Source organism: Setaria viridis, chromosome 4 (assembly GCF_005286985.2).
Source record: "Setaria viridis chromosome 4, Setaria_viridis_v4.0, whole genome shotgun sequence".
Lineage (NCBI taxonomy): Eukaryota > Viridiplantae > Streptophyta > Magnoliopsida > Poales > Poaceae > Setaria > Setaria viridis.
In genome coordinates, this window is record NC_048266.2 from 31,572,046 (window position 1) to 31,597,251 (window position 25,206).

At 45.4% G+C, this 25,206-nt stretch overlaps 1 protein-coding gene and 1 pseudogene across 2 annotated transcripts; both read left to right on the top strand.

Annotated features, from left to right (window-relative positions):
• Positions 1-174: 174 nt before the first annotated feature.
• On the top strand, positions 175-3,769 carry LOC117853963 (uncharacterized methyltransferase At2g41040, chloroplastic). Of its 2 annotated transcripts, none has more exons than XM_034736240.2 (7): positions 175-429; positions 1,202-1,302; positions 1,390-1,612; positions 1,837-2,030; positions 2,582-2,693; positions 3,231-3,344; positions 3,423-3,769. In XM_034736240.2, exons 1-7 carry the CDS (start codon positions 250-252, stop codon positions 3,561-3,563), a joined length of 1,065 nt encoding a protein of 354 aa, XP_034592131.1. In that variant the 5' UTR covers positions 175-249; the 3' UTR covers positions 3,564-3,769. The 2 variants fall into 2 exon arrangements, with proteins under 2 accessions (XP_034592131.1, XP_034592132.1); XM_034736241.2 differs by lacking the exon at positions 175-429 and adding an exon at positions 458-607.
• A 168-nt stretch (positions 3,770-3,937) lies between these two features.
• Positions 3,938-5,822, top strand: LOC117853618 (protein STRICTOSIDINE SYNTHASE-LIKE 10-like; annotated as a pseudogene).
• Positions 5,823-25,206: the final 19,384 nt, after the last annotated feature.

The window sequence follows — 25,206 nt, forward strand, 5'->3', positions numbered from 1 at the left end:
GCACGTGGAAGTCCTAAAAAAAAAATCTCAAGCGCGCGAACGCAACCATAGTCCATTGTGAAGGGACAAGCCCACGACTCGCCACGCGTCCCCCCTCCCCTTCGCGAACAGGCGCGCATCGCGCCACGCCGTAGCTGCTGCCACCACAAGGCGAGCGCTCCCGTTGCTCTGCTCGGCAACCCAAGCACGCAGCTTCGCTAGCCCGGGAGGCCCCTGCCGAACTCTTCGAGCGTCGCTGCGCTGCACGCCATGGAGCTGCTAGTGCGAGCGGGGGCGGCCGCCGCAGCCGCGTCCTCATCCCCGCACCCCTCGCTCCAGCTCCCCCGCAGCACCTGCGTCGTCCCTGGCCCCTGCCGCCCCCGTCCCCGCCGCCCCAGGTACCCTTCGCTCCGCGCCGCAGCTGCCGCGGCGGCGGTCGCCGTTGAGCCGGTACGTGTTCCCTTCGTCGGCTGTACATAGCGATTTTGTCGAGCGCTGACTTGTGGTTGCTTCCGGACTGGTTGCCTTGCCCACCACGTGTTTGCGGTTATGCCGAGCTGGAAGCAACCTAGTGCCAGGTCCATTAGCGCGGCGTTCTTCAGTGCTGCTGCAAATGGAGACCTTCACGGTAATGTTAAAGCTTCCTGGTGGTGAGATTTATAGAGCTAAATGGTTTAGGTGCCATCGATCCGTGTTTCTGGTAGGTTGTCAGGGTAATGTTAAGGCTTCCTGCTGGTGAGATTTATAGCTGAGCTAAATGGTTTAGGTGCTGCCGATCCATATTTCTGGTAGTTTGTCAGTGTTCAGGCTCACACCAAAGAGCTGTCGCGTTGGATAATCAAGTTAAGCCGTGCACATGAACCCAGGCATCTGCCTAAAACCACCTTGGTCTGCTTTTTGGTACATCCAAATCATGGATAACGAGCTTCCAGGAGAACTAATTAAATGGAAAGCAAGGACTGCAGTGGTTCCTACTTCTGATGCTCGACTCCTGGTGTACGCTGGGACATGATGTCTTTGATAACTTTTTTTTTCCGAGGGTCTTTGATAACTTCTGGTGGATGCTGTTTTTGGATTTACTGTTTTGTGGTGTGGGTTGTTCTTTCTTACTAGACCCTGATATCCAATTCTCTAGGACTTTTGGGTTCGTCCCTAACAATTTGTCTTCATTTGTACCATGTAAACTGGAGAGCCTGTAACCTTTGCAATGGATTCTTTACAGGAAACGGAAGATCAGCAGAATAGCATTTCAGAAACTGAGGTGTTTGCATGCCCTGTTTGCTACGAAGCATTGATAAGAAAAGGCCCACCAGGCATAAACTTGTATGTCCTAGTCCGTTTCTGCTTATCTTCAAGCAAATGTTTTGGCTTTATTGACATTTATGTCCTTTTGGGTTATGCATGCCCCAGGCCAGCAATTTATAGGTCAGGATTCAAGTGTTCAAAATGCAACAAGTCATTTACCAGCAAAGACATCTTCTTGGACCTCACTGTGACTTCAGGGACAAAAGAATATACCGAACAGAAGCCTGCTAGAACTGAGCTCTTTAGGAGTCCGCTTGTGTCATTTCTTTATGAGAGAGGATGGCGTCAAAACTTCAATCGGAGTGGCTTTCCTGGTCTTGATGAAGAGGTACTTTTCTGCTGGAATGCTTCATCTTCAACTCCACAGTGTTACTGCACAACAAGTTATAAAAGCCTTTCCTGTGATTCAATAAGAAATACATTTTAGATAGTAAGCACTTGGTATTTATTGTTTTTCTGTTGCAATGAAAGATTCTTTAATTCATACGGATTCGTAAATAGTTCATCTAGTAAAATCTCCGCACTCTTATGCATGCCCCTCTTCTGATCCAGTTTCAAATGGCTCAAGACTATTTCCAACCTGTTGCTGGTGGTATCCTTCTTGATGTCAGCTGTGGCAGTGGCTTGTTTACTAGGAAATTTGCAAAATCTGGGACATACTCAGCTGTGATTGCTTTGGACTTCTCTGAGAATATGCTCCGCCAATGCTATGAATTCATTAAGCAAGATGATACTCTCCTCAAAGCGTAAGATCTCTGTCCTGGTTCTGAATCTTTTTGTTTTGCCATTTGTTTTGAGATTTCCCAATAATACTAAAAGAAATGGCTTGCATACTTCAAATAGAAAAATTTATGTAGGATCATGGATGCAGAATAAGAGGGGTTTGGAGTTGAATTAGGAGCCATAATTTTCCAAACCAGTACCACTTCATACTCACAAACTAGCTATGGAGAAGTTAGGGAAGGACAAAGAACTTTCTTGATGGAAACAAACTAGCCCAAACATGTTATCAATTATATGGTTTACTGGGTATCACTGTGTTATTCATTGGAAGCCAAGATTTTGTGCCAGTTTGATACCAACTATACTAATATCAATTGCTCTGAACACTGTGCTGACCTGTAAGTCTGTAATCAACAGTACATCCATTATTTCGATCCGTATTACTCTGAAGAGAACTTTTTTTTCACACAAGCGTTATAGTAAAACTTCCAGATTACCTTATGTAAGTCAAGAACTTAGCATTATTCCAAGATCAAGCCATCGCAAACACCGTCTTCCTCTATTGACTCTGCAGGAATCTAGCACTTGTGAGAGCGGATATTTCAAGGCTCCCTTTCGCTTCTTGTTCTGTAGATGCCATTCATGCTGGAGCTGCTATCCATTGTTGGCCATCACCGTCTAATGCGGTACATCATCTTTATCATCTGCACTCTTGATATGTAAATATTTCATTAAAATATCATATTTGTGTTGTTATTCACCATGTAACAGCACAATACTGTAACTTCTTACCTGAAAGTTCTGCCTATGTTATGCGTAACAAATTTATAGTTACAATTGACAAGAAATTTTTTTTCTAGTCAACCTCAACCATAAGTATACAATGGTTAAAGATTAGTTTCGTAAGAAAGATAGCAGATGAAGATGCATGTTAACTGTACTCTTACTTTCTCCATTCTGACCATTTCGAATTATTTTAACAAAGCACATAGAAGCATGAAAGCCTGGAAGGCCATTATCCGATATTAAGCAATGATAAAATTTCCCGTACATGTTTCTCATACAGCTTTCCTGATCATATTCATGCTGTTTTTAACTGAATATGACATTACATATTGGCAAACTCATAAATCAGAGTTGTAAGAGTACAGTTAGTCAACTGCCATCCAACACTGTGAATCCACGCATGATAATGGTACCCTTTACTGCTTTCTAATTGTCAGGTAGCTGAAATAAGCCGTGTCCTGAGACCCGGTGGTGTGTTTGTGGGCACAACTTTTTTATCATCTCCCAGGAACAACCCATTCTCTGTTGAAGCATTAAGGCCACTGAGACAGGTAAGTGGCCATCTTTTTTGCTCCTTTGCTTAACTGAGCTTATATAATTGATCTATTTCTTACTTCTTTGTGTTGCAGATTGTTGGACCAGTTAACACCAGCTACAACTACTTCACCGAAGGAGAGCTGGAGGACTTGTGCAAATCGTGTGGCCTTGTTAACTACAGCAGTAAGGTTCAGAGGTCATTCATCATGTTCTCCGGGCAAAAACCATACTGAAGATATCTCTCCAACCTCTACTGATTCTTCAGGATTCCTTGTAAAATGTATTTACTAAAAATTATTATATTTACATCTCCAATAGAGAATAATGTGGCTAAGGGTTCCTCATATCTGTATAGATACGTGTTTCTGAATGTATTCAAAACAATGATGTACAAAAATGCATGCTGCAGATTCTTGAGAGAAACACTACAAGTGCCCTACTTCCCTGTGATTTATTAGCGCACTCTTCTTTTTCAACTTTCTCGGTTCGTTGCTTGGCTAGGAGGCTATAATTGACTGCATGTATGAAATTCATGAATCATATTGCTTGTGAAAATTGCGCGGTAACATACTTGCACCATTTTTTAATGGAAAAAGGGATCCAGATTATGAGCCCGTTTCTGTTCCTTTGCCGAGGGAAAATCGAGTCCGAGTTTGTGCCGGGTGCCGCACCCGATTCGGACTTGACGCCTGAAGAAGCCCCAAATAAAACTGGAGGCAGGGCCCTTTGCCATCAAGCCAAACACAACGGCAACGCTTAGCCAACTACAGCAAGACGGAACCACACAGCGTACTCGTAAATCGTAATCGACGTGACAACAACCATGAGGAGGACGTCGAAGCTGCCTCTGCTGTCGACCTTGCTCGCCGTCCTGCTGCTGCTGCTGCCCTCCTCCACCGCCGCCGATCGTAGCGAGGCCCATTGACGCGAGCAAGAACCAGCGCCTGGAGCTGACCGACACGCTGGCGGTCTGCCCCGAGAGCGTCGCGTTCGACGGCCACGGCGGCGGGCCCTACGTCAGCGTCTCGGACGGCCGCATCCTGAGGTACGACGGCGGCGGCTGGAAGACGTTCTCCTACAGCCCGAGCTACACCAACAACGGCTGCGACGCGCCGTCGTCCGAGCTCCCGCCGGTCGCCAAGGAGAGTTCAATTCGTGCGGCCGGCCGCTGGGCCTGCGGTTCCACCGCGACTCCGGCGACCTCTCACTAGTAGAGATTTGACGTTTAGTCCCGGTTGGTAGGGTGCAAATCTCCCGAGCTCCCAGGAGCCCCCCCACACGCGCACGTCGTAAGCCACAAGTCACGCGATTTTTCATGTGAAATATGCGCGTGCGCGCTGCGTGAGATTCGAACCCACAACCTTCAGCCTCGCGCGTAGCTTCCTTTCCATCCCACCTACACACCACATCTGACTATGTAGGGGATGCTATCCTTTTGTATTAACTCATGGGGAACCCTTTTATCCCGGTTGGTATTACAAATCGGGATAAAAGGGTTTGAGGGATTTAGTCCTGTTCCAGTGACCTCGTTGGGGACCCTTTTATTCCGGTTTGAAACACCAACTGGGATAAATGACCCCCTTTTATCCCGGTTGGTATTACAAACCGGGATAAAAGGCTCTCGACCCTTTTATCCCGGTTGGTGTTTCAAACTGGGATAAAATGCCTCTCATGATCTTTTTTTCCCACTAGCCTTTGCAACCGGGATAAAAGGTCCCGGTTGGTGAGCCCCCCATCAGTGACCGAGCTTTAGTTCCGGTTGGTGAACCTTTTGTCTCGGGCCAACTTTAAACCGAAACAAAAGGTGGCGTATCGAAAGCCAATTCTCTACTAGTGTCTATATCGCCGACGCGTACATGGGGTTGATGCGGGTAGGGCCGAGCGGCGGGGAGGCGACCGTGCTGGCCACGGGAGCCGCTGGCGAGCCGTTCCGCTTCACCAACGGGGTGGACGTTGATCAGGTCACCGGCGACATCTACTTTACCGACAGTAGCAAGACTTACCAACGATCACAGCACCAGATGGTCACCGCGTCCGGAGACTCTACGGGACGTATCATGAAGTACGATCCGCGGACCAAACAAGGCACCGTGCTCCAATCTGGCGTGACTTACCCTAATGGCATCGCCATCAGTGATGACAGGACCCACCTTATTGTAGCGCTCACTGGACCTTGCAAGTTGCTTAGGTATTGGATCCAAGGACCCAAGGCTGGCACATCCGAGATATTTGCCGACTTGCCCGGATATCCAGATAATGTGAGACCAGATAAAAATGGAGGTTATTGGATTGCACTGCACCGGGAGAAGGATGAATTCCCATTCGGTGTGAACAAGCACTTGGTCGCCATTAGAATTGGTGCCCAAGGTGAAAAGCTACAAGAAATGACGGGTCCTAAAAACGTCAGGCCAACCGAGGTGGTGGAAAGAGATAACGGCAAAATATATCTTGGATCCGTAGAGCTATCGTACGTTAGCATTGTTAGTGCCTAGGTTTAGTGTATATTTAAGATGGTACTATGCAGGTTATCTTTTAATTGTCGTTTTTAAATGGATTTTCTTTTGTAAGAGTTGACGTTGAATGGATATTGTTTTACATTATTACTCCATCTCTCAGATGTATTTGATCCTTTTCGTTCTTCCATCTCTTGTATATTTTAAAAGAACAAGTCGATTTAAAATTTGTCTAAACACAAGTCATTTTACCTATTTAGTACGTGCATGCGCATGCGGTTGTCAATTACCGTCTAATAAACAAGGACAAACAAGATGATTTTTACTACCTTGTTAATATGTTTAGAATGAGTTATTTTTTAGGACGGTGGGAGTAGATTTGAATTCGGGGGAGGGAGACCCGTACACAAACACACACTGCTGAATTGCAGCAGATGCTGTTCCAAATCAGAAAAATTCGAACCACCTTAATGGGCTGCGGTCCGGAATGCTTGTGCAGCAGATTCGGTGCCTCATCACGGCCCATGTGCAGATTCGTTCGAGCCCACCAGCAGCGTCGTCCCTCCTCCGCCGGCTGCATTGCACTTGCACATATGTACGCGGCATCGATCGACCTGGCTGGAGAGATTGGAACCCTGTACGACAGCGCATTGCACGGGCTGAAACCAGCGCACCCGCACGCGATTTTTGCAGGATTTCAGCACTCCCGCTTCTTTTTTGTTCAGAAGACGACATTCATGGTCTACATTGACGACATTTCACAGGTTCCTTAGCCTTTTATAAATTGGCTCTGGCTTCTTCATTCCCCTAGATGGTCAATAGCTTCTTGAGCACAACATTAAGCTCTGCGAGCACATGCCAAGTGCATTTCACCTGCATCTGCTGCGTTTCTTGCACTCCATAGGCACCGGAGAAAAGGTTTCAACTCTCGCTTGCATCTCTTTTGGTAAAGCTATAATCACAGCCAGGAAGTCTTTTGCTGATCGTTCTGCCAATAGCTCTGGATCTGTTGAAGGAAGAAAGAACGGAGACATTAATTGTTTGGAGGAAGAAAAGGTATTGTCATGACGAGTTCATAGTAGTAGTAGTAGTTGCTTGAGTGCCTACGGACGGACATGCGATGGTTTGCTTGATGGCTGGTCTTCCAGTTCCAACCTTCTTTTTTGGTGCGTATCGGGGCATCGGGCCTCTCACACCATACGCCAAAGTCGGGCACAGACCCCATCTCCAAAAAAAATAAAAATAAAAAATCGGGCACAGACCAGATCGAGACTACTGCTGCAGAACGAGTTTCTGCTGAGATACCCAGCGCCGTGGACTCGGTGTACGTAGGCACTCGCCGCTGATGGCCGGGCTTGCATTGGCCCGCTTGGACTCGGTGCCCTATCGCGGCAGGCGACAAACCCAGGCCCATTAGCATCCGGCTTAAGAAGACGTCGTTCTCCTCGCGACACCGCCACCTTCTTCGACAACGTTCGTGCTGCAGAACGAGTTTCTCCTGAGACACCTAGCATGGTGGACTTGGTGCACGTACGCACTCGCTGCTGACGGCTGGGCCACCAGGTAATCCTCCGCCACCCGTGGCCGGCGGCACCTGCCGCCTCGCCGCCCTGCCTACAACCCATCGCCGCCATCGGTCCGCCGCCGCCTAAGACCCTCCCTCTACAGATGAGACTCACCGGAGACCCCACAGCCCCGACAACCCGAACCCGACCCCTAACCCCAAACCCTAACCCTACCGGTAGCCACTCACCGAAGAACTCACACCCCTCCCCCCGTCCAGTCCCTGGTCCACTAGCTATCAAGCCGTCCACCCCAGCTGGCTGCGTCCCCACCTCTGCGCCGCGCCACCCCACAACCCACCTCCGCCGTCGGGCTTCCCTACTCCTCCTTCCACCCCTTTTCTAAGATCGGGAGCCAATGGACCTCCCCGACAACCCTACGCCTGAAGACCCTAACCTAGCGGCGCAGCGGCACCGGCGGCGAGTGGAGGTCGAGCCGGCGAGCGAAGGTGGAAGAAGGCAGAGGAGGCGGTGACACTGACAAGCGGGACCGCATATGCGGTCGTGGGGGGTAGCCAAGCCCGACCCTGTCTGCCTGCGGCCCATGACCCCAAGTGCTGGCTCTCGGGATCAATGTTGTCCCGGTTAGGTCCCGTTTGGTTCCTTTAGTCCATGGACTAACTAAAGTGGCTGTTTGGTTCCTTGGATTAAAATGGACTAAAGTCATTAAATGCTGTGGAAGAAAGATCCTTCTACCCTTTCCCAACCTACCAGTTGCCCCTCCCCAACCTACCAGTTGCCCCTGGCGCCAAAGCACTGCTGCCCTGCTTCCTGCTTTCTCCCTAGCGCCAAAACACCGCTGCGGCTGCTTTCTGCTTTCTTCTTGGCGCCAATTCTTTCTGTTTTCTCTCTGGCGCCACCAACAATTTCTGTTTTCCCTGCTCTAGCATTTCTACCATATGTGTCAACCAGTTTGTGCATGTGATATAATTAAAATTGTGATACATTCATAGAAATGTTCATACACTCGAAAAAAATCGTCCATACAACATAGTTCATACACATCTATGACCTACTAAACAAATCATCGGCTATCCAATCACAGAATTGATTCATGTTTTGATATTCGTCTCCATGGCGTGTATTTGATACATTTCCTTGAGAAGACAATCCTTTGCAGAATGGAACATAGTTCTCATCATGATCAACCAAATCAAAGTCTGCGTTCCCCAATAAACTCTCTCGAATGCAATTGTGTATTTCCATGCACGCAATAATTATTTGACTTTGCTTTGGCATAGGATAACTAGGTAGATCAAGCAATATCCTCTACTTCATCTTTAGAACTCCAAACGATCACTCAATGACATTACGAAGTGAAGAATGTGCATAATTAAATTGTTCTTTTTTACCTCTTAGCATTGGCCCTTGTCTAAACTCTGGGTGATGATACTTGATTCCTTTGTACGGTGCGAGATATCCCGGTCAGGGTGATGATACTTGGTTCCTTTGTACGGTGCGAGATATCCCGGTCAGTTTAGGTAACCCGAGTCAACAAGGTAGAACTTGCCTACACATTCATAATAGATGGATTATGTAAGTCACATGGCAAGTATTCTAATAATGAGATAATACATAAAATAACTCGTCATTACCTTCAAGTGGATGTGGAAACTTGTCTCCAAACTTGTCAATAGCATCTTTGAACACCCTCATATCATGAACTGATCCAAGTCATCCCGCCACCACAAAAGTAAACCTCATATCAAAGTTACATATGACCATCACATTCTGACCTTTATATCCATGCCTTCCCGTATATTGTACTACCTTGCTAGTTGGCATTGTAACAGGAATATGTGTCCCATCTATTGCTCCAATGCAATTGTCAAAGAACGGAGTGAACCAGGGGATTGCAACCTAGGATGCACACTCCTAAACTCAGGGCCATTTGGCTTAATGATATCAACTGGTAGCTTGTTCCCACTCTGTAGTACTTTATCAAATTTCTTACATATCGTCTCTAGTGACCTAGTGAAACGGTTTTCAGCTTGTCTAACATATTGAGGTGCACCACATATCCATAAAAACAGTCCTAAAGCCTCCATAGATGACATCCTCCTAGTTGACTTCAATCCATATGACTCAACTAGCAAACTATGGAGCCTCAGAAACACATCCTAACTCATCCTAAATATATTGAAGCAAGCTGTCCTACTTTCTAGTGTGTTTATGACCCATTCAAATCCACTTTCTGTTGCTACTCTATATTCTGCTTTGTTCATGTAAGTGTCGAAATGGTACATACCCATCATGGTAGCAGCCATAGTCATGATTTTTTCTCCTCTTCTTTTGACACTCCAATATGTAGGTTTGTACTCTTCGATCATATTCTTCTCTATCATCATCCTCTTCTTCCCATTGATCATCATCAAACCCATCATCGAACCCATCATTAGACCCATCTTCTTCTTCCTACAATCAGCAACAGGAACAAGTCAGTAATCATTTCACAAAGTAAAACAATCAGGAACAGGAACAAAAAGTCAGTACTCATAACCACATTAATAAGATAACACCATTTCAGTACCAAATCACAACATTATTCCACACAGCAACTTTCCACAACAACACCATCATCATTACAGTATCATTCCACACATAAACAACAACACCATTAAACATTACCATCAAGATAGTACCATATCAAATAGGAAAACAACAACAAAGTGTTAACATAAGTTCTTAACTAAAATTCTTAACATAAGGTTATAACAGATGGTCATAACATAAGGTCTTCACTAGTTATGAAATTCCTGGCATGCTTTCTTCAACCAAATCAATCTGTCCTCTTTAGTGTCGATCATATGGAAGACATGTTTGTTGTACTCAGAATGAAAGAGTCTAGTAGCAGCGAAAAACTCATCTGTGTTGGGTCTTGCTCCAGCCTCCTTTGCCAATGCCAAACATCTATTTATGTCTTCCCTAGTCTCATCCTTCATCTTATTTTTCTCATACTTCTCCTTCTGTTTCTCCTTCTCCCTCATTTGCTGCCTCTTTTCCAACTCCTTCTCCTTCATTTGCTGCCTCTTTTCCAACTCCTCTTCCCTCTGCTTTTGCCTCTTTTCCAACTCCTCTTCCCTCTGCTTTGCCATTTCGACTAGTGCTTCTTCTTCCTTAGTCCTACAAACTTGCAACTCTGTTATAAGCCCCTAGAACATCTTGATCATTGGGCTTTTGCTCTTCTTGGGTGGACTTGAGGCTGTGTCTGTAGTACTGCTTGTTCTCTTGCAGTTGTTACTACTCAGTGGACTTGGTATGAAGCCTTCTCCATCTGCATCTTCACCCTCCTCATCACCCAACACTCCTTCCGAGTCCTGAGGTGTAGAACCAGGGATGACAGAAGAACATCTATCCACTACAACCTCATGTAACATCTTTGCAAGTTGATCAACATATGTAGGCACTCCAAACATAAACTTCTTACACTCAGATTTACCCTAAAAAACATAAAGAAGTAATCAATTACATAACACATAGCAAAGATAGAAAGTACATGTGAACAAAAAACTCATCAGTTACCTTTAACTCTCTATCCCACCATGCTGAAGATGCTATGTAGTGTCATCAGGTCTTTGGCCTAGAGCAGTGCTAGTATTCAATATAATCCAAAAGGTGTACAAAGTCTTGCATTGTGTCCATCTGTTCCTCAATTGCTTGATACTAAGGTTGAGTCTAGTCTTAAAGAGAAATCCTTATCTCATCATATGATAACCTCTATGTGACATTGTTCAATTTCAGCAATTTCCTGACCTTATTTGTTCAACAGCAAGATCATAGAAAATATGTGTGTTTTCCTCGGACCGATCAGTCCTGTCATGAAGATTCTATTACAGAAAATAAAGGTGTCACACTAGGCATTGCTATGACAAACTACTAGAAAAAATGGGCATGACAGAATTAAAATGATCTTAACAGATCACATGCATTCATCTAGAAATTCATCTATCATATCATAACATGCTCAAAATGGATTCACATGATCATAGTTATATTGATTCACAAGCATTCACTAGCATTCACAGGCATATAGACCATTTCACATGCATTCACAGGGATACAAAACCAATTACAGTAAAATGGGGTATGATCTTATCGCTTGGGAGGGTGCTTCAAAGCCGTGATCATCTTCTTATTCACCGGCGTCAAGATGATGTTGAGGCTCGAAGGTATGCCTCCAACAGAGGATCGACCGGGTCCTCCTCCCACTCTTCCTCCCCCACGGCTCCCCCCTCTGCCTCCACCCGTAGCGACGGCTCCACCACGTCCTCCACCCACTCTCCTTCCACCGGATGCGGCGGACCTCGACCGACAACCACGCCCTCCGCCACCACGTACACCCACCCTAGTTCCAGGGGCACGAGGAGGAAGATGATGGTCGATTCCAACTTCCCCCACCTGTACGTATTCTTGGTACGAGCCGAGGTTGGGAAAGACGTCGGCCTCGGAGTTGTGGTCGAGGTGTTCCATATGGCGGTGGGGCGCAGAGAGGGAGGGGGTCGGCGGCGAGGCGAAGGGGCCGAAGTCATCTTCATCCCCATCGTCCTGGGAAGACGCCTGAGACAAGAAATCCCGGTAGTGGTCCATGGGTGAGGTGGTGGGGAGGGCCGGGTCCGACGGTGTGGGGACGAGCGGACGTGATGGATCCGGCGTGGGGAGGTGCGAACACGGTGGATCCGGCGTGGGCAGGTAGCGGAGAAGGAAGGTAGTGGTGACGATCGAAACGGTGAAGGGAGGTGGCGGAGGGAGCGGCCGCCGGCGTCGAGGGGGAGCGAGCGGTGGGGGATGGGGTGCTGTGTAACAGAAACTGACGGCGGGGGTGGGAGGGTGCGGGGGGTGGGCAGAGGGCAGTAAATGAGGGGTATGAGGTGTCTAGGGCACCCTTTAGTCCATTTTAGGGGGGGTTGGACTAGAGGATTAAAGTGTTTTAGTCCACTTTTAGTCCAAGTGTTTGGGACTTTAGTCCATCTAAAGTGCAGATTTTAGTCCAAATTTTAGTCCATGGTGGGAACTGGCCTTAGTTCTGCTTGACATACCATGATTTAAAAAGTGGCAGATGTACTTCAAATTCCATAGCTTCTATGATTGGCTAGTAAAGAATACAAACATCCATCAGAAGCTCGACAGGCAGTATGGTAGTTTAATCTCCTGTTTTTACTTGAAAAAAAGTTGTATGACCCCACTTTTTTAAATTTGATGCTTGAATTGCCGAAAACTATGGGGAAAAGTACGTCAGCAACCGTGATAGTCCATGTGTCACCAAATTCCTCACATATGGAAGCTCCATAACTTGTGTCCTTGTTATGCGAGATATAGAAATGGAATGTCAAATATCAGGTGGTGTTGGACTACTGCATGTGGCTAGGACATAAGTACTCAATCTTTTCTCTTCCTTCTTGTGTCCTCATGTATGTTTTGCAATATATCCTAAATAGATGGTCTTCGTTTCAAAAAAAATTAGTCTAGCTGGGGTCTTAAAGCTCTAAAAAGGTGCATTTTCACGAGTCCATCATCAACCATTATCCTCCTTTACTCCTACCTATATCAAGGGAGGGGAGATCTAATTGTTTTTTTATGAGTTTTGGTTGTTGTTTACTATTCCCTCCATTTCAAAATACCCGATGATTATTTGATTATTATTACTTTACTAGACGGTTTTTTGATCAAAGGCATCCGCCCGACTTTATAAGAAAGCTTATTAATAAGGATACATTTGATCGGACTGCAGGGTTACCAGCTTCCAAATTAGCGCACAATTAAAGACATCTCTCGATTCAACTAACTCTAATCCTCTGACTAACTCTACTAACCCTCCCTACTACCAAACTAACTTTATTAATATGCTTGCCGCGGCTACACCTTCGTCGTTGCCGACCAAACCACCACACAACGCAGATGCACCTCCGACGAGGTGATCGATGACTCGCAGAGTCGCAGTGCAGCCAAGGATGGCCAAAGCGAGCCACCCAAGCCAGTAGGCCCTAAAGCGATAGGGTCTTCTAGATAGCGTCTCCAGGGAGGATGCGACATCGCCGCCGCCGCCGCTGCCCGCCCAGGATTTGGGCAGAGGTTCCTCCGAAGAGAGGGGGGCCACTGTCTTCTCTCCAGCCAAGGCCGCTATAGCCACAAGCCACCTCACCCACACGCGGTCGCCGCCGTAGCCCGCCGCCCCTGTGCAAGAACCATTTTGTCTATCCAATCTCCAATCAAAGAGCAACAAAACATTTTAGCTTGGTAATTCGTTCACCACATTCTTTTCCACGCAAGGGACCGGGGCTCATCGAGTCCCTTGCGTTCTACACGGTACACCGCCCGTGCTAGTGCTTCGGAGAGTCAGGTTCAGCCAGATCAAGTCTCATCTCGTGCTAGACTTATCATTGAAAATACAGTTCAAAATTAATGCAAGCATGTGTGTCTTGTGAAATTACTGGAAATGGCAATTACTGAAAGAAAATTCCAGTAGGACCAAAGTGACAAAGGCAATAATGTTAGGGAATTTTTGGTAAAGGTCCATTTCGGGGCCGTGCCTTCCAGAACGGCAAAACCCCCGAGGCGAGGCCACGAGAAAGCGGCAGCTGGGGGCGGCGTCGGCAGGCGGGGGCAGCGTCGGCGGGCCAGACACCAGACCCTCGTGCGGTCTACTTGCATCCACGCCGAGCCCGTGCGGGGACCTCCGACTAGTTGGCAGCGCGGAAGAACCTTGGGGCATTCACCCCACCTTGGGCTCTTCGGTGGCCGCCGCCGGGGCTGTCTTGCGGCGGTGACAAAGATTCGGTTGCGGCGGTCGCTGGGGTGAGTTGCTTCCATGAAGGTTGCACCGTGCTATTCGATTAAACTTGTGGAGGCGAATCAAGTCAGGTAAACCCTCCTCCGTAAACCCTCCCCACTCTCCTTATTTGACTGTTTCTCACGTTGCATCCAAAATATCATGATTTTTTTCTGCTAATTGAGAGATCCCTCCACAGGTGCCATGGAGCGAGCTGCGACAGCAGCATTTGTCAATGCTGTCATCGGTAAAATAGTGAATGAGATTGAGAAGAAGTACATGATCTGGAGGGGGCTACCGCGTCAAAGTGAGGAGCTGATTAGATGCTTGAACACCCTTGTTCTTGGAATGGACGATGAACTTGTCAAGTGCGGGGGTGCTCCTCGCACTGCTGTGGCCAGAGCTTATGGTCAAGAGATGCATGCTTTGACGCATGACATTGAAGATTGCTTGGAGCGATTCTTACACCGCGTGACCTGCAAGGAGGGATTACTCGCCTCCACCTGATGGCGCACAATGTGAAGTCAGTGCCCATATGTCTCCAATTTGCAGCTGAGATCAGGGCTCTCAAGAGGCGCTTACAGAATGCAGGAAATAGGGTATTCAACCCTCCTGGCGGTAGCCAAGCCTCTTGTACCCCCACTGTGCCGCGGTTAGTAGCAGGTGCTTTCACTGATTGTCTCGTGGGCATTGGGAAGGGCCATGGAAGACCTCTTTGCTCTCACGGAACAACCTAATCAGGTGATGTTGATCGCAATCCGGAAATATCACTCTTGCAAGGGTAGTATACAACAGTGTCGCCGATGGCGCATTCTCTCTCTGTGCTTGGATTTCTGTCGATTTGTTGGAAAAAAGTGATCATCTTGGAATACTAACTGATATACAGCCGCAACTTCTTCCTAGAGTGCCCTTTTCGCTACCTGCTCTTAAAGATTATCTCAAGCTGAAGGAAAAGAGGTGGGCATCATACCTACTTTAATGACTTTTCCTTCCCTCGGTAATAGATTCACATTATGCTTGCCAATGGGAGATATTGTATTGGTGTAGGAGTGCGTTATGATAGACAACTAGCCATTTACTTTTGTTTCTAATTTATGTGGAGCCACTTTTTGCAAATCTGCTGCATTTAATTGATAACTTTCATCAGGTTAATTAGTTATCACTCAATGGAGGAGTAATAGATTCTCATTATTAATCTTAAAAAATTGTCCACGTAAGGATTCGATTGAATAAAATCAAATGTTGCTGCTACTTTCTTAGTTTCTTGTCAACAACATGCCACTTCATATTACTAACTTTTGCCTTAATTTTCTATTTTGTATGTTAGGTATCTGATTGCCATTGATGGAATAAAAGAGATACACATGGAGCACTGGGACACCATAAGGAGTATCTTTAAAGGTAGCGGTAGAGTTCTACTGACTACAACTTTCCACTCTATTGCTAATAAATGCACCAACCATTCACCTCAAGAGATAAGCCCAAGTCGTTCTGAGATGCCATTTGGCTATGTGTGCAACATGAAAACTCTTAGTAATGAAGACTCGCAGAAGGTATCCCTTCCATGGAGATGTTCACCTGAGTTAGTGCATGGTTCTGCAACATTACTAGAGAAATGTGATGGCCACCCATTGGCACTTTCTTGTGTTGCAAGTCTTTTGAGCTATCAAGATGAGCCCACTGGGAAATTCTGTATGGAGTTGTACAGGAATCTGGGTTCTTTTCTGACTTGGGATGGGACTGATGAGCCTAATTTTTCAAGGCTCCGGGGTGTGCTCTTTGACAGTTTCATTGGTCTCCAAGATCATTTTGTCTGCACTTGCATGATATATCTTGGTATATTCCTAGTAGACAATGTCCTTAAAAGAAATGTTAAAATCAGGCGATGGTGTGCCGAGGGATATGCAAGGAATGACCCTGATGAAGTTAGTGAACAGATGGTGGCTGATAGGTACTTCAATTTTCTTGTCGACCGGAACATTATCCAGCCTGTTGCTCCGAGCTCAAGCTCTTCGGTTAAGATGTGCAGAATCCATGGCCTCCTATATGCATTTGTGCTGCACAAGTCTGTCTCTGAGAAATTCATCAATATGTTTGATGTAGAAAGGCATGGTGCAGTGCGCCATCTTGTTGTTCGTTACAGTAACACCACTAATTCTGGCAAGACCTTAAGGATGGATGTATCTCGAGCCCGGTCCTTGACTGTTTTTGGAACTGGAGGTTGTGCCATTTCTGATTTCTTGAAGTATAAATTAATTAGAGTAATCGACCTTGAAGCTTGCACTGATCTGCATGATCATCATTTGGAGGAGATATGCAAACTTTGGAACCTGAGATATCTAAGCCTTGGGCCCAATATCTCAGCAATTCCAAAGGAAATTGCAAAACTGAAGCTGCTGGAGACCCTAGATATCTCCAAAACGATAGTGAATGTGCTGCCTTGGGTGGTCATTGGGCTTCGTCGTCTGGTTCATCTACTAGGAAGTTTTACACTTCATGTACCAGGGAGTAAAGACAGAGAGAAGCTTTAGAAGTACCTAGTCAGGAGTACCCTTGAGATGCTAGCAGGATTTGTAGCTGGCGGAAGCCCTGGACTTCTGCAACTGATGCCCCATATGAAGACATTGAATAAGGTTAAGATCTAGATCAGTTACATGGAGATGGCGTGGATTTGAACAATGAAATTGCTAGAGTCATCCTAGGATTCCTAAAGGAACCTATTCTTGATGGCAACATGGGGTCACTATCCCTGGATTTTCAAGAAGTGTCTGAAGGCTCCCTATATGCCCTGCGAGAAATATACAATTTTTGCTTGCATTCTGGAAATCCAATTCATCTGAGCTCTCTGAAGCTCCGTGGTAGTTTTATCATGCTGCTGGAATTTGTCTAGTTGCTCAACGGTCTCAGTGTGCTATGCCTTTCACCAGCCAGGGTGACCCAAGGTTTGATCTCAGAACTTAGCAAAATGAACTGCCTGTTGTATCTGAAAGTGACTGCAGATCAAGCTGATCATTTTTTCATCCATACGGAGGCATTCTAGAGTCTACAGAAGCTGCATTTTGTGGTATGTCAATCAAACTTCACCCTCCCTGAAGTTCAAGAGGGAGCTCTCCCACATCTGGTATCACTTCAGTTGTTGTGCAACAGCCTAGCTGGTATGCCAAACTTTGAAATTAAGCACCTGGAGAGTCTAAAAGAAGTGTCTCTTCCTTCTGGAGTCAGTCCTCAAACAATTCATATGTGGTAGGATGAATCCAAAAAACATCCGAACACACCAAATATTCTTGTCATATGAAGGTGATAATTCTGATCTTTGAGGTGTCATCCAGGTATGGCTTTCTGCTAAATCTTCTATCTTGGTGTTGTTTAGTTATTTTATTTTTCGCACTTGATTAAGCATTTGTTCACAAAATTGAAACTTGCCGGGAGGAAATATGTCCGTCTCAATCCAAATGCTCTAATGGAGCCCTGTTACTGGTATTATAACTATATACATGTTCTTTATGTAATTATTATGCCCCCTAATCTGTTCTTCACGGTTTCAAATTTCGACATTGGGATCATGCACACAAGGTGTGATGGTGTAACGCCCGTAAAAATCTACCAAATTAAATCACCCGTTAAAATGCATTCCAAAATTTTCCGACTGCTGAGCCCCGGCAAATCCTTTCCCTTTCGTCAGACTCGTCGTCCCGGCCCCGACTCGTCAACCCTCTTTTTTCGCTCCCCGTAATTTTCACCGCGTGCCCGTCCAATCCATCACGCACGCCGGTCAAGTCCCGAATCTTTCGTCACCTTTTTCCCCTTTTTCTTCTTCTTTCTTCCTCCCTTTCTCTTTTTTCCTTTTACTCCATTTCTTTTTTTTTTCCTTCTTCCTCTTCTTCTCCCTCCACCTTCCCTCCTTCTCTCTCTCTCCTCCTTTTTCCCCCTCAGGCGCCGGCCCTCTTTTCCTGGCGCCGCCCGGGCGCTGCCCTCCTCTGCGCGCGCACAGCACCCGCACGCGCGCGGGGCCCGCGCCGCGCCGCGCCGCCCACACCGCGCCGCCCGAGCCGTGCCGCCTATTCCGCCCGCGCTCGCCCGCGCCGCGCCGCGCCCCTCTGCCCGCCAGGCCGCACGTGCCGCGCTGAGCGCCGCCGGCCGCCGCACACCACCCTCCGGCGCGCCTCCCCGCGCAAGTCGCCGTCCTGTGCGCCCTCGGCAACCGCACCTCCCCACCACGCCACCAACGCCATCCCCAAGCCGTCGGCCTCCTCCTTCCGCCTCCTCGGCGCCGACCGCCGCTGCCACCCGAGTTCCCGCTGCCGCCACCCGAGTCCCGCCGCCGCCTCCTTGCCGCCGCCGCCCCTTGGGTACAGCCCCCCCCCCAATCGCCCAAGGTAAGGGGTCAAATGGACCCCCTTACCCCCCCTCTACCTCTCCCCGCTCGGCCTTGCCGCCGGTAGGCCAAGCCGGCCGGGCTGCTGCCGGCCGTGCGCCCCCCCCCCCCCTCTCTGTTCTGGAACAGAGGGAAGAAGAAGGAGGAAAAGGGGTGGATTCCCGATCTACCCCTCTGATTCCCTTTAATTGCAATCTAGCCCCTCCACCTCTCTTCAAGGACTTTCACAGCTCAGCCCTTCCACCTTTTAAAGTAATTACAAATAGGCCCTCGGCCCTTACAATCCAGTCCTAAGCCTTGTTTTAAAGCCCCTAATACTCCTTTAACCCGTCATTTCATGCGCCAAACTTCCTCCAATCGATCCCAAATTCGACCACGGCCTCCTCTCATATATTTCCGCCGAGGCATATCCAAAGTTCATGAAAATACCCTTCCTACCTATTTTCCGTTCATATTTCCTGTTCGGAGCTCAACGGGTAAAATCTTTTTCCTTTTTATTTATTGTGTGCTCGTTTGTGTGTGCCGTAGATCGCGGAGTACCCGAGGAGGAGCGCGAGGAGGAGTTCGACCGCGAGCCCGAGCCCGAGGACCAGTACCGCGAGCAGGAGCTCCCGGAAGGCTTTGAGAACGGCAAGTCCAATCTCACCCTTTGATGCATATTTAATACCCAGTTTTTCAGACACAACCTACTGGCCTGTTTTATAAAATGCACATTGTTTTATCACAAGACATGGTTGGATAGCCACCCCTTGATTGTTATGATTATTCCTTGTTGTCCCATATTTATCTCTAAATATGAATTGCTCTGTTTAGGTGATAAATACAGCTAGAATGCTTAGGAACTCATTACCCAAATTCAATCATGACTACATTTGTTTATTCGGAAAATAAATGTGTGAGTGTGTTCAACTGAGGAGTTGGGTTTTCGGGTGTAAAGAGAGGTGGTGGATGAGATGGATGGGCGTTTCTTGTGTGGAATGCCGGATTGTTAAGCTCGTACCTTAGTGGTTGAGCAGAGTTGGGAGATATCCATCTTGTCATGGTTAAGGACCGAGTTGATATGTCATCTTGCCTAATTCCATCATCGTACAACCACTCGACCGTTGTATGGACAACGGCTTAGCATAAACCTCACTAGCTAAACTGCTAGGCTTCAGGTGTGCTGGTGAGCAACGGGAGCCCTTGGAAAAGGACTAAGCTCTTGGTGACTTAGGTCCCGGTTTCGGCCCCGTGGATGGGTTGCTAACCCCTTGGGTGCTTCCGTGATGACTAGTCAGTATTGGCTAAGGTGGGTAATGGCTTTGTTAGGATCCGTACCATCACTAAGGTGATCGTGATACGGTACCCTACTTGTGGGAAAAGTGTACAACCTCTGCAGAGTTAAAACCTATCCGGGTAGCCGTGTCCACGGCATTGGACGAGTTACGGCTCGGTCACACAACTAGCTTTTGGGAGATGACTGGTATTTACGGTGTGTGTGTGTAGAATTTTGGAAGTGTCCGGCAGTTGTGCCGTGCGCTACGGCGGACGGGGAGTCCGGTAGCGATAAAACTTGGATCCTTTGTGTAGGATCAACCCCATTTGATATATCGTTTATTAAGGAAATGTTTTATGAAAATTCTTTAAAATGAAACCCTGCATATGTCAAAAATCTAGCTTTATTGCAAATAGACCTTAACCATATCCTTGTTGAATCATATGCATATTCTTGTTGTATCCCCCTCCGTGGATGGGGTTGGACTTGTTGATTACTTTTGTACTCACCCTTGTGTTGTTGCTTCAGAGGAGGATCCGGACTTCGTCGCCGAGGACTTCGAGTAGGAGGTTGCGTCTGCACCCAACGCTGCCTGCGGTGTTGGCCCTTTTGCAGGATGCTTCCGCTGACGCTTAGTTCCGATTGCAGCCCGGAATCCGACTGGACTGCAACTTGGATTTGTATTGTTATTGCTTTAGTCTTGCTTTGGGTGTGGCTTGCCCGCCCGCTCCTTCGGGAGTTGTACGGTTTCTGAACTATCTGTTGAATAAATGTGTTATCAGCCTCCTGGGACTGATAATTTGGATCACATTTAGTCTCTGCTTATGTGGGGACGCTTCATATGGATGCATTATGTGTAAGCACATATACGCGATGTGTCTAAACCATGTGCGCCCTTTAAGTCTGAATGGAAGGAGCACTTTTTAATGGGAATATTCATTCCATTCAGATTGTTTCTAAAGCAACCCTTTTTGTGCTTGTTTGCAGGTGCTTTCTACTATAAGGAATGGAAGAAAAAGGTAGCATAAATACTTGCCATTGAGTAGCTAGTTCCTCCTCTTACTGATGTTGTTTTTAGTGTGTGATGAGATGTGCAGTTTATCCATGCTGGTCACCAGAAAGGCCTTTTTGCAGCTGTACTGTTTAGTCTGCAGTGTCAATGTTTGAACCTCTTAGCACTGGAGAGAAGAATATCAGAAAAAGTTGAGCTCTACAATGTAGCACTCATTTCCCCCTTGGCCACCAGTTTTTTTGGTGTCACACCTGCTTGTCCAAACATTACCCTAATGGGTGCAGTAAGGATCCTATCTTACCATTACCCTAATGTTATTCCTGGTATCGAAATTGATGGGACCGACCCCAGTTGATGCTGTTGGCTCGCTTCTTGTTAGCAAGCCATGCTGCTTCTGTTGACTCTTAGCAGGTCTTGATGCTTGGGTGATATATGCAGCTGATGCTGCCAGATGATGCATGTTGGTTCCCTGAAGCGTCAGGTCTTGAATTGGTCTGTAAAATGAATCTTGTTTATACATCTTTGTACAATGAAAGGTAACACCTGAGCCTTGGATACCCCCCGAGTTGCCAGTTCCTGTGTGCTGATAACCAATCTTATAAATTCTCGCCTATAACTCTCTTCATATTCGGTTTGGTGGTGGGCGTGCCCTGTCAACTGGGCAGGGCATTGGGCCAGTAGATATGCTCGCCACTGTGCTGGTCGGAAATGGGGGATGCTGCGGATGTTGAATATGTTGATGTGCCTAGCCCCGCTGCCCTAGGGTCATGGTTAGTCGAGGCCCAAGTAAGCTCCTATATGACTATATGAGTGCTTCCTGTTCTGTGTGTTAGAACCAGTACCGTTCGCTGTTTCGATTTTTCTTTCTGACAACCACGGTTATGACCATTGTGCTATGTTTGATTGATTTATGCACGCCACGGTTTGATTTTGGCGCACGCTGGAGCTGCCACTGTCCCGATCTATGTTGCTCTGACTGACCTTTGTTTGCGCCTAGTACGGATTTAGGATTTGGAAGATTTCTCGCACGCATTCTCTCCAGCTTCGTCCAAAGTCGTCGAAGTGTTTGTGGCCACATCCGAACTTCTGACACTACTTGTGCGATGTACTGGTAAATAAAAAATACATATTACTCCCTCCATTTCAAATTGTAGGTCGTTTTACTTTTTATCTATGCACTTGGATATAATGTATATGTATGTACATAATAATATCTATAAACCTAGAAAATCCAAAACAACGTACAATTTGGAAGGAATCGAGTTCATAGAAAAACCAAGACAATGTATAATTTGGAACAGAGTGAGTATACAATACAATTAAACAAAATCATTGTGGCCATTCTTGTTGGAGAAAAAAAAAGAGAGGCCGGACATGGGAACATAGATCGTGAAGGCCCCAAGTAACATGGCGTGAGGACCCGGGTTCGAATCCCAGTCCGCCCAGTTCTACTACAAGTATGTATCGATATCTTCGCAGCCATATCCGTTCACGTTAGTGTCCATGTGGTGTGTTCGCGTTGAACTCGTCATCCCTCATTTTGGTAATAATAGGGGAGCTTTTTTCAATAATAATACTGGTATATATACCTAGTATACAGAGTACTAGGCAAACTTAGCAGTAGATATACGACGGTTGCCCTCAGTTGGTCTCTTCTACTTTCCGCAAAATCCCGTCCCGTCCTCCCTTGAGGAAAAGAAGAAAAAGGAGAAAAAAAGACCCTTCTGGTCCTCATCGCCCCACGCACGGCGGATCGAAGGCTGGGGCTCCGGCGATTGGAACCCTAAAGCACCGTCGGAGATCAGGCGGCTGGCCTGGGCAAGGTATAGTTTCCTATTGAAATCCTTGATTCCGTCATCTATTGAATCCAGAGAAAGCTATCACTCATTCGAGTGATTTGTGGCAACTTCTCACTCGATTTTTCTTCTATGTTGCACCTCTCACTCGATTTTTCTTCTACGTTGCACCTCTCACTCGATTTGCACCTGGAACTTACACTTCTACGTTGCATGTACTCAAACTTGGCACCCATTTGCATGAAAAGCAATCAGCACTGTTAACTAACAGAGGAGGCTGAGATGGCAGTTTACATGGAGTTTTTTAGACCAAAATTGTCAGTGGGGTGCCCATGCAACATTCTCCTCTAGCAGGATGATGTAATTATTAATAGAGTAAGACGTCTAGATGAGATAAATAAGTTTACATGAAAATCCACATGGACAATCGCTCATGGCAATCTTACTAGAGGTTCCTTTTGAAGCCTCTAGATGAAGCCACCTAGAATCGTGGATACTCTAGGAATAGAGACAAATCAAAGAAATTCTAAAAAAAAAGCAAAACATCTAGCCATCGATCGGTAGATTCAAATCATTATAGCCATTGGATCTATTTATATTTTCTAAAAAATTACCCACCTATGCCATTATGATAATAGTCTAAAGTAACCCTCAAAATCTATATCTAAATTATCCACCTATGACATTATATAAAGTAAACTAAAGTAACCCCCTAATCTTCATCAAAATGACCCACTTATGCCATTATAAAAATATTTAAAATAACCCCCTAAATTTACAACTTAATTGCCCACCACTAATACTTAAAAAATAACAAGTAACCCTTAAATTTGCATCTATATTACATGCATATGCCATTATTAAAAATAACATGAGTTAACCCTACATTTGAATCCAAATCACCTTAATTAAAAAAATACACCAATATATGATTCTAAATCGTCCATTTCTTACACTATTGGTATATGGTATAATAATTAAGATTTATACGCATGATGTGTATCACCATTTATAAAGATATAGAGGAAGTGATGAGAATAGATTCCTATGTTAAAATTATAGCTCAAGCTTAGAGTTCATTAAATAAATTGAAGCGCATACCTGCGATGCAAAGTGAAAAGTTAAACATTATAAATGTAGATGAAAATATTATAGAGTAATTACTAACTAAAATCTATCACAGTCGAATAAAGATAATGAGTATATATCTATATAAGTATTGTGTTTGAATATTTAACAAATGAGAGGTAGCTCAAGATAATAGTTCTGTAGCAATGTGGCCTTATTTTTTTTCCATTGGAGACTTCTCATTAGTTCTCGCGAAACACTCTAAAAAAAGATAAATCCTAGAAATTTAAAAAAAATCAGAAACATCAAATATCAATCCTGTAAACTCTAATAATCATAGTCATTGGTATATTATATTTTCAAAAAAGTTACCCACTACTATCATTATGAAAATATTCAAAAATAAATCCTAAACCTATATATAAATTTCTGAGCTCTGCCATTATAAAAAAATCTAAAGTAACGTCATAATCTTCATCCACTTTATTCATGCATACCATTATAAAACATAACTTAAAATATCATTCTAAATTTGTACCTAGGTATGTCGTTATTAAAAATAACTTAAAGTAAACACCTAAATCTTAATATTATTATATTCATGTGCATCACATAGAAATGCCCAAAAGTAAACTAATATATGATTCTAAATTACCTATTTATATCATTGTTCATATACAAATACTAAGTTAAGGTATATACGCATGATGAGTGGCACCATGTGGACCATTTATACATGTATGTGAGGAAGTGATGAAAAATATTGATTTTTATGCTAAACACAATGCATGGAGGTGTGATACAAAATGAAAGAATTGTGAATGTGGATGAAAAAATGTATAGGGTAACTATTAATTAAAAAACAATCACAAGTGGATAAAAAGATAAGTACACATCTATATTAGTATTATGTTAAAGTATTGGAAAAATTAGAGAGTAGTAGGTAAATAATTTTGATAATTTGCTTGGAATTAAATTTCTGAATATTTTTCAAATACAATAACTTTTAAAAATATTAGCTCGGGACCACGGGTTGATGGAGTAGTTACCACTAAACTAGAAGTCTTCGTAAGAGTAACCACATGCTGTGAATAACACCAAGTTCTCACATCCCTAGGTAGCCAACGTACTAGCAATAACAGTGGTTAGGTTATCACCATAGGCAGTCACACATGGTCTGTGACACAAACACAACACAAGTTCACATAACGTAGTAAAACCTAAATGACTGTCATAAGGTATGAAAGGGGCCATCAAAGCTTGGCAATGCTCCTGGTGAGCATGATGTTTGTGTTGCCACTTACAAAATTGTGTACCAACCACCAAAATACGTACTACTAACTAGCTAGCACTGTTTCAAGGATTTTTTTTTTTTTGCTGTACAAAAGGATTTCTTGCACTGAAAGAGACGCTCTCGCCGACTCATTAGTATTTCTTGGTAGTTGTTGATTTCTTCTTTGTCCGTTAGTGGGCTTGAGCTCCTCTATTATCAGATGGGACTAATTGGCAAGCCACATAATAAGAGTCCACTTATGTAACTAGGCATCGGCTTTTCATGCAAATGGTGGCAAGTTAGAACTACCTGCAAA